Here is a 10,000-nt window from a genome sequence, read left to right as displayed (position 1 = left end):
TTACCGAACCGAGACATAATGCAATAACGAACAATAGATTCAATGGCTGCCTTGTAAAACAGTAGCATGATATCTTTGTCCACTCCATGAACTCTAAGCCGTCTTAAAAAGATATAGACGCTGAATTATCTTTGAGCAAACACCCTCCACTTGATGGGACCACTGCAACTGACAGTCTAATTGTATGCCTAAATACTTATATGTTGTACCTGCTCAACAAGTACACCTTCAACCTGCAGTGTACATTAATCTCCTATAGACCTGGGGTCAGAAATCATTTCTTTGGTTTTATTTACAGTATTTAGAGTTTTTTTGTAAAATCCTTGATTATGCGGCACATTTTCTTAAAAAATGCGATGGAATATGCGGGATATTTATGCAATTTTATGCGATGAAATTGCCAGAACTTGCAAAAACTGCAGTTTCATCGTGGCTTCATCGCGGGGTTTGCAGCTTTTCGATGATGTTCACGTCGCGTAATTACGTCACTTCATAACGTTCCCATGGCAACAGGGGGAAACGGCTGCTCTTGTGTGAAGTAAACACAACATTTTTCAACTTTCTGCTAAGATATATGTGACTTTTTTGCAACGAAAATGCGGGGATTATGAAATCATGCAAGCCCCGCATATTTTGCACGGAAATTGGAATGCGGCGAAAGTGCGGCGTATTTGAAAAAATGTGGCCCCCGAAATAAATATGCAGTCTTTGGCTGATTATGCATTGAATTATGAGATCACATGATCACGTTTTTCTGGAGGGACTGGACTTTTCCGCTGTTTTTGTGACGGCGCTTCAACAATTCTGGCGCTATTTTGTTCAGACTTTTTTGTTGGAGTTTTGTTGATTTTTCAATGTATTTTTTAATCAGGTATAAAAGTGCAAAAACTTGTTGAAAAAAGCCTAAAAAAGGCAGAATTTTTGTTGTTGAAAAACCATCAATAAAGCAGACTGAATGGCCAGAAAAAAGTCAAGCAAGAAAGGAGCCAAAAATGTACAAAAAAGTTGAAAAAATGTTTTTAACAAAACGTCGAAACAAAGTAACGCTTCTGCTGTCTTGATGCTTTTTTAAAATGTTTTTGTCGCTTCAGTGATTTTTGACGTTTATTTCGTCTTTTGGCGCTTTTTACACGATGAAAAAAAACTTGTTGGAAAAAACATAAATACTGGCGTAATGTGAAATGTTTAGAGAGAGTCAAACACAAAAAAAGCAAAAAATAAAATAGAAATTGAATTTCTTTTTTAACATTTTTTGCTTTTTTCTGTTTGTTTTTTTTTAAACTGATAGATAATCTTTTGTTGCTTTTTCCAGTTTTTTTATTTTATTTTGTAATGAGAGAGAGCGAGAGAGAGAGCATGAGAGAGAGAGAGAGAGCATGAGAGAGAGAGAGAGCATGGGAGAGAGAGAGCATGGGAGAGAGAGAGCATGAGAGCGAGAGAGAGAGAGAGCGAGAGAGAGAGCATGAGAGAGAGAATAAGTGAGAGAGAGAGAGAGAGCATAAGTGAGAGCGAGAGAGAGAGCATGAGAGAGAGAGAGAGAATGAGTGAGAGAGAGCATGAGTGAGAGAGAGCATGAGTGAGAGAGAGAGCATGAGAGAGAGAGAGAGCATAAGTGAGAGAGAGAGAGAATGAGAGAGAGAGAGCATAAGTGAGAGAGAGAGAGAGCATAAGTGAGAGAGAGAGAGAGCATAAGTGAGAGCGAGAGAGAATGAGAGAGAGCGAGAGAGCATAAGTGAGAGCGAGAGAGAGAGAGAGAGAGAGAGAGAGAGAATGAGAGAGAGAGAGAGAGCATAAGTGAGAGAGAGAGAGAGCATGAGTGAGAGCGAGAGAGAGAGAGAGAGAGAGACAGAGAGAGAGAGAGAGAGTGAGAGAGAGTGAGAGAGACTTAGTTTTTTTTGTCAGTCTAGAAAGAAAAGACTCAAACAACAAATATACAAAAAAGTTGAAAAAATGTTTTTTAAAAAGCGTCAGACATTTTCGGACTCTTTAGTTTTGATGTTTTGTCGTTTATGTCGCTTCAAAAATTTTGACGTTTATTTTTTTCATTCATTTTTTTCATCATTTTCGGCCTTTATTAGACAGGACAGCTTTAGACATGAAAGGAGAGAGGGAGGGGGAACGACTTGCAGCAAAGGGCCGCAAGTCGAAATCAAACCCGCGACCGCTGCGAAGAGGACTGAGCCTCTGTATATGGGCGCACGCTGTACCAGGTGAGCTACCCAGGCGCCCGTTTATTTCGTCTTCTGACACTTTTTACACCATGAAAGAAAACGTGACCTGGACTCTACTACTATTCCTCTCTGGAGCTCTCAGCTGCTGAACTCTCCCTGCACGTCTGCTCTGATGTTGTTCCCGTTGCTGTTGTTGTTGTTGTTGTTGTTGTTGTTGTTGTTGGCGTTGCTGCTGCTTGACAAGTTTCTACACAGACGAGTTTGAAATAAATATTTTTGCAAAAACAAATTCTGTGATTCTTTATTGATTGAAAACTTACAACACAATCTGAAGACCTGAGATCAGAAATGATTGTTCCTAAACTCGCTCAATACAACAAGACGAATTTAAAAAGAAATACATACCGTATTTTCCGGACTATAAGTCGCTCCGGAGTATAAGTCGCATCAGTCAAAAAATGCGTCATGAAGAGGAAAAAAAACATATATAAGTCGCACTGGACTATAAGTCGCATTTATTTAGAAATTGATTTCACAAAATCCAAGACCAAGAACAGACATTTAATCTGGAAAGGCAAGTTATTCAACTACACAGTAGCAGACAGAACAAGGGGCTGAATACGGTAGGTGTCCGGTATGTTAACGTAACACATTAACAGTTATTCAACTATACAACAGAATACAGAACAACTACCAGGGCGTGGAGACGTAACTGCACCGTTGACGTGCATCTACATCTGTGGACTCGTTCCTCCAGCTCTGGCCATCTTGCTTTCAGCCCGTGATTAGCCGATTAGCTTTCTTTGTTTCCTTCATTGCAGTAAGAGTCACCTTTTCGCCAGTCCCTCACAAGTTTCTCTCTCACTCCAAACTATCTTTCTGCTGCTCGATTACCGTTTTCGGCTGCATATTTTACTACCTGCAGTCACCTGCAGTTTCTTTTCTTTCTCAGTTGTCTTTAGGAGCAGCATATAGTTGTCAGAATCCTAGAGCGCCCTCTGGTGGCTTTAGACGGTAATGTTTTCAGCATGAAATAACATTTAAAAACGTGAAATTATAAATATTTTGATATATAAGTCGCACCTGACTATAAGTCGCAGGACCAGCCAAAGTATGAAAAAAAAGTGCGACTTATAGTCCGGAAAATACGGTACATACATACATACATACATACATACATACATACATACAGTATACAGCGGAAAAATATGTTTTCAGATCCTTTACTGCTACTACTACTACTGCTACTACTAATATTACTGTACAACATACAGCAGAAAAATGTTTTCAGATCCTTTACCACTACTACTAATACTACTACTATTATTACTGTACAATATCCAGCAGAAAAATATGTTTTCAGATCCTTTACTACTGCTACTACTACTACTACTACTGTATAATATACAGCGGAAGGACATGTTTTTAGAGCCTTTACTTCTTAGATGTATTTTTATATTCATGTTCCTAGATGTATTTTTATATTCATGTTCCTGGATGTATCTTTATAGTCATATTCGTGGATGTATCTTTGAGCTTGGCGTCAGACTAATCGTAGATCTCACTGATAGTAGAAGCTGGCGGTGACTCTGAAGACGTTGGACGTGCCTTGGTACGGCGTGATGACGGCTTGCAGGCCTTTCCTCTGTTTGTGGTGTCCGAAGTGTCTGATCCTGTAGGAGCCGCTGGGGGCCAACGGGGGGATGTGCCACTCCACGGTCGAGTTACTCTGCTGGTTGGAGCCTTTCAGCCAGTGAAACCTGCAGAGAGACGAAGGTCGGTGTTCAAACAGGGCTGCCCCCAATGTTTTCTCAAAAGCCCTGAATCTCTGAGGGCTGTAAATTAACTTTGTTGTCGGTAACGGTGCCAAAAACTTTGGAAAAAATAGACAAAACTGTCGGAAAAGGCGACAAAAGTTGAAAAGTGTATCTACATGGTTGTGTGTGTGTGTGTGTGTGAGACTAAATGTTGCATTTACTAGAAAATGGTAAACCTCCTGGTGCATTCAAAGTTATAGGAAAATACCCTTTTCTCTGTTTTTGTCGTTCAACAGCAATTTACTGGTGAAAGAAGTTATTGTACTGTTGTCTCTCTACATACTACTCTCTACTGCTGTCTCTCTACATACTACTCTCTACTGTTGTCTCTCTACATACTACTCTCTACTGCTGTCTCTCTACATACTACTGTCTACTGTTGTCTCTCTACATACTACTCTCTACTGTTGTCTCTCTACATACTACTCTCTACTGTTGTCTCTCTACATACTACTCTCTACTGCTGTGTCTCTACATACTACTCTCTACTGTTGTCTCTCTACATACTACTCTCTACTGCTGTCTCTCTACATACTACTCTCTACTGTTGTCTCTCTACATACTACTCTCTACTGCTGTCTCTCTACATACTACTCTCTACTGTTGCCTCTCTAAATACTACTCTCTACTGCTGTCTCTCTACATACTCTCTACTGTTGTCTCTCTACATACTACTCTCTACTGTTGTCTCTCTACATACTACTCTCTACTGCTGTCTCTCTACATACTCTCTACTGTTGTCTCTCTACATACTACTCTCTATTGTTGTCTCTCTACATACTACTCTCTACCGTTGTCTCTCTTCATACTACTCTCTACTGCTGTCTCTCTACATACTCTCTACTGTTGTCTCTCCACATACTACTTTCTACATACTACTCTCTACTGCTGTCTCTCTACATACTACTCTCTACTGTTGTCTCTCTACATACTACTCTCTACTGTTGCCTCTCTAAATACTACTCTCTACTGCTCTCTCTACATACTCTCTACTGTTGTCTTTCTACATACTCTCTCTACTGTTGTCTCTCTACTGTTGTCTCTCTACATACTACTCTCTACTGTTGTCTCTCTACATACTACTCTCTACTGCTGTCTCTCTACATACTCTCTACTGTTGTCTCACTACATACTACTCTCTATTGTTGTCTCTCTACATACTACTCTCTACTGCTGTCTCTCTACATACTACTCTCTACTGTTGTCTCTCTACATACTACTCTCTACCGTTGTCTCTCTTCATACTACTCTCTACTGCTGTCTCTCTACATACTACTCTCTACTGCTGTCTCTCTACATACTACTCTCTACTGATGTCTCTCTACATACTACTCTCTACTGCTGTCTCTACATACTACTCTCTACTGCTGTGATTTTAGCATCGGTATCTGATCCTGCGAGTCACTGACCAAGCATCAGTATTTTAAGAGAGAACGGGTTGGGAATTCAGGGGAAGCTTTAAGTAAACAATAGAGTACACACCTACACACTAACCTACCTGGTCTCCCATGATGCATCAGTGTAGACGACGTCCCAGTTGTTTGTTCTGTTATCGTAAATCTCCACAGTAACAAACGTTTTATCTCTCTGTAAACGGAAACCAAAGACAGAGGAGATTAGAGAGGACGGAAAGCAAGAAACAAAGAAAGTAACAAATCAAAGGAATACGCAGATTTTGGTCTTACGATGTCCCCTGAATTTCTGGGGTTTCCTGCTACGAACGTGACCGAGACAACATCACCCTGAAACACAGATACAAATACACTATGTTCACATAAAAACAACTGTAGGTCAAAAAAGGCAAAGTAGTACCTTAAACATTTGTACACTGAACAAAATTATAAACGCAACACTTTTGTTTTTGCCCCATTTTTCATGAGCTGACTTTTTCTATGTACACAAAAGGCCTATTTCTCTTGTTAGTGAGCACTTCTCCTTTACAGAGATAATCCATCCACCTCACAGGTGTGGCATATCAAGATGCTGATTGGACAGCATGATTATTGCACAGGTGTGACTTAGGCTGGACACAATAAAAGGAACTCTCTAAAATGTGCAGTTTTACTGTATTGGGGGGGTCCGAAAACCAGTCAGTATCTGGTGTTAGGGTTCATCCCTCTCTCTCTCTCTCTCTCTCTCTCTCTCTCTCTCTCTGTCTCTCTCTCTCGCTCTCTCTCCGTCTCTCTCTCCCTCTCTCTCTCTGTCTCTCTCCCTCTCTCTCTCTCCCTCTCTCTCTCTCTCTCTCCCTCTCTCTCTCTCTCTCTCTCTCTCTCTCTCTCTCTCTCTCCCTCTCTCTCTCCCTCTCTCTCTCTCTCTCTCTCTCCCCCTCTCTCTCTCCCCCTCTCTCTCTCTCTCTCTCTCTCCCCCTCTCTCTCTCTCCCTCTCTCTCTCTCTCTCTCTCTCTCTCTCCCTCTCTCTATCTCTCCATCTCTATCTCTCTCCTTCTCTCTCCCTCTCTCTCTCTCTCTCTCGACCTGACTGCAGTTCTTCATCGTAACCGACTTGATTGAGCAAATGCTCCCATTCGATGGCGTCTGGCACTTTGGAGAGGTGTTCTCTTCACGGATGAACCCTAACACCAGATACTGACTGGTTTTCGGACACCCCCCCTCCCTCCCCAAATACAGTAAAACTGCACATTTTAGAAAGTTCCTTTTATTGTGTCCAGCCTAAGTCACACCTGTGCAATAATCATGCTGTCCAATCAGCATCTTGATATGCCACACCTGTGAGGTGGATGGATTATCTCGGCAAAGGAGAAGTGCTCACTAACACAGATTTAGACAGATTTGTGAACAATATTTGAGAGAAATAAGCCTTTTATCTTAGATTTAAAGTCTTAGATCTTTGAGTTCAGCTCATGAAAAATGAGGGCAAAAACAAAAGTGTTGCATTTATAATTTAGTTCAGTATACTTAAGTACAGTACTGGAGTACATGTACTTAGTTACTTTCCACCGCTGCCTACCTGTCGGTAGACGGGGTAAACCTGCTGCAGGACGTCTCCAAAGCTGCTGTTGTCTGGTTTTTTGTCAACGGTTGGTGCACCCATCAGATTGAAGAGATTCTTCTCAAAGAAAGGAGGCTGAGGGCCGACTGGCAGCTCCGATACTTTGTCCTCAAAACACAAAAACAATAACACAAGTTGTAACATCGGAACCATGTCGATGTGATATTCTGAGCAGTAGTTATGTCAAATATTAGGTATTCTTCACTGTAAGAAAGAAATCCATAGAACCACGGATAATGTCCTGGCAGAAAGTTACCAGGAGCTTTTATGTTAAATTTACGGACATATTTTGTTAATCCAAAAACAGAAATCTTAAAGCAGGGCTTTGTCGAGTCCCAGACCAGGACTAGTCAAGGCTGAGTCCCAATGAGAGACAGTCGAGGCCGAGTCCCAATGAGAGACGGTCGAGACCGAGTCCAAATGAGAGACGGTCGAGACCGAGTCCCAATGAGAGATGGTCGAGGCCGAGTCCCAATGAGAGACGGTCGAGGCCGAGTCCAAATGAGAGACGGTCGAGGCCGAGTCCCAATGAGAGACGGTCGAGACCGAGTCCCAATGAGAGACGGTCGAGACCGAGTCCCAATGACACCGAGTCCAAATGAGACCAAGTCCAAATGAGAGACGGTCGAGACCGAGTCCCAATGAGAGACAGTCGAGACTGAGTCCCAATAAGAGACAGTCAAGACCGAGTCCCACTGAGAGACAGTCGAGACCGAGTCCAAATGAGAGACGGTCGAGACCGAGTCCCAATGAGAGACGGTCGAGACCGAGTCCCAATGACACCGAGTCCAAATGAGACCAAGTCCAAATGAGAGACGGTCGAGACCGAGTCCAAATGAGAGACAGTCGAGACCGAGTCCCAATGAGAGACAGTCGAGACCGAGTCCCAATGAGAGACAGTCGAGACCGAGTCCCAATAAGAGACAGTCAAGACCGAGTCCCACTGAGAGACAGTCGAGACCGAGTCCAAATGAGAGACGGTCGAGACCGAGTCCCAATGACACCGAGTCCAAATGAGACCAAGTCCAAATGAGAGACGGTCGAGACTGAGTCCCAATAAGAGACAGTCGAGACCGAGTCCAAATGAGAGACGGTCGAGACAGAGTCCAAATGAGAGACGGTCGAGGCCGAGTCCCAATGAGAGACGGTCGAGACCGAGTCCCAATGACACCGAGTCCAAATGAGACCAAGTCCAAATGAGAGACGGTCGAGACCGAGTCCCAATGAGAGACAGTCGAGACTGAGTCCCAATAAGAGACAGTCAAGACCGAGTCCCACTGAGAGACAGTCGAGACCGAGTCCAAATGAGAGACGGTCGAGACCGAGTCCCAATGAGAGACAGTCGAGACTGAGTCCCAATAAGAGACAGTCAAGACCGAGTCCCACTGAGAGACAGCCGAGACCGAGTCCAAATGAGAGACGGTCGAGACCGAGTCCCAATGAGAGACGGTCGAGACCGAGTCCCAATGACACCGAGTCCAAATGAGACCAAGTCCAAATGAGAGACGGTCGAGACCGAGTCCAAATGAGAGACAGTCAAGACCGAGTCCCAATGAGAGACAGTCGAGACCGAGTCCCAATGAGAGACAGTCGAGACCGAGTCCCAATAAGAGACAGTCAAGACCGAGTCCCACTGAGAGACAGTCGAGACCGAGTCCAAATGAGAGACGGTCGAGACCGAGTCCCAATGACACCGAGTCCAAATGAGACCAAGTCCAAATGAGAGACGGTCGAGACTGAGTCCCAATAAGAGACAGTCGAGACCGAGTCCAAATGAGAGACAGTCGAGACCGAGTCCCAATGAGAGACAGTCGAGACTGAGTCCCAATAAGAGACAGTCGAGACCGAGTCCCCATGAGAGACGGTCGAGACCGAGTCGAAATGAGAGACAGTCGAGACCGAGTCTCCATGAGAGACGGTCGAGACCGAGTCCCAATGACACCGAGTCCAAATGAGACCAAGTCCAAATGAGAGACAGTTGAGACCGAGTCCTGTGTTTTATGACCCACCCCTCTCGTAGCTATTTGTACGTATGATTCATGAGAACAGGCTGATAAGTGTTGGTTATTAACGGTGTAATGGTCCGGTCTCACCTGTGCGATGGCTCGGGCCAGGCCTCGGTATTTGTGTAGGTACGCACTGAGCGTGTGCGGACCGTAGATGGTGGAGGCTCCTTCATACCGCTGCACCTGAAAAACACAGTTTCACCATATAGTGTGAATAATTTAAACTTAATTATTTAGAGATTGATGGACGGCTCTAAACACTAGAGTGTATAGCATGGAGAATATGATTTATGTTTTGTTGCTGTCATCAATTATTTTTTCTTCCAAACTTGTTGACGAGGAGTTTACTTGTTTTGTCACTGCGTTCAAAATAGTTTACTCTTGTTCTCTGTATGTGGAATTGGGTTTTGATTTGCTGTATTTAATTTTTAATTTGTTCAGTAGGTGAGTTTGAAAATGTGGATGTCTTAAGGCAGCTACACACCGGGCCGTTAATCGGCCGTCTGACAGTCTGGCGAGGTCGGTGACTCGAGTCTGTTCGGTGTGTTCGTGCCGTCGTCCGTTGGAGGAGCCGTCGGCCTTCATTTTGGCCGATTTGACATGTTAGTCAGAGACAGGACAGTCGGGACTCACCCGGAAATGGCGAGCAGGATGAACGTGACTAGAGTCTCTCAAAATCTGATGAAAATCTTTTAAACTGACCTTTGTTGATCTGAAATGAAGACAGATTCAGCATCTGCACGGCCTATTTCTCTCTTCAAATGTTTTCAGAAACACGTTTCGGTGAACTATTTTAGTACAATATGAGATCGTATTCTGAATGAGTCGCCAGTAATGGCCGGTTGACAAATCCAAAATCCTGAAGCAGCAGCCAGACCCACGTTCGTCCAATCAGCTGCAGGTTTTCATTTTTGGGCGACAATCCAGATTAGCGCCGCCTGCTGCTATGAAGACGTATTACGTCTCGTCTCTATGGTGTGTTCTGAGGAACTTTTTG

At 43.6% G+C, this 10,000-nt stretch overlaps 1 protein-coding gene and 1 long non-coding RNA gene across 3 annotated transcripts in view; one reads left to right on the top strand and one right to left on the bottom strand.

Annotated features, from left to right (window-relative positions):
* The window catches only part of LOC118494260, a 15,353-nt gene that overhangs the window by 758 nt on the left and 4,595 nt on the right, over nt 1–10,000 (top strand). The window lies entirely within an intron of this gene.
* The window catches only part of asah2 (N-acylsphingosine amidohydrolase 2), a 27,587-nt gene continuing 21,264 nt past the window's right edge, over nt 3,678–10,000 (bottom strand). For both annotated transcript variants that reach the window (XM_031312241.1, XM_031312242.1), the window contains 5 exons: nt 9,091–9,186; nt 6,956–7,105; nt 5,674–5,730; nt 5,487–5,575; nt 3,678–3,931 (listed from right to left, as the gene is read on the bottom strand). In XM_031312241.1, the coding sequence (XP_031168101.1) occupies nt 3,733–3,931; nt 5,487–5,575; nt 5,674–5,730; nt 6,956–7,105; nt 9,091–9,186 (591 nt within the window). In that variant the 3' untranslated portion in view covers nt 3,678–3,732. The remainder of the gene's footprint in view (nt 3,932–5,486; nt 5,576–5,673; nt 5,731–6,955; nt 7,106–9,090; nt 9,187–10,000) is intronic.

Source organism: Sander lucioperca, chromosome 22 (assembly GCF_008315115.2).
Source record: "Sander lucioperca isolate FBNREF2018 chromosome 22, SLUC_FBN_1.2, whole genome shotgun sequence".
NCBI classification, from domain to species: domain Eukaryota; kingdom Metazoa; phylum Chordata; class Actinopteri; order Perciformes; family Percidae; genus Sander; species Sander lucioperca.
The sequence above is the reverse complement of the archived record's forward strand: the minus strand, read 5'-3'. Positions and strand labels throughout refer to the sequence as shown.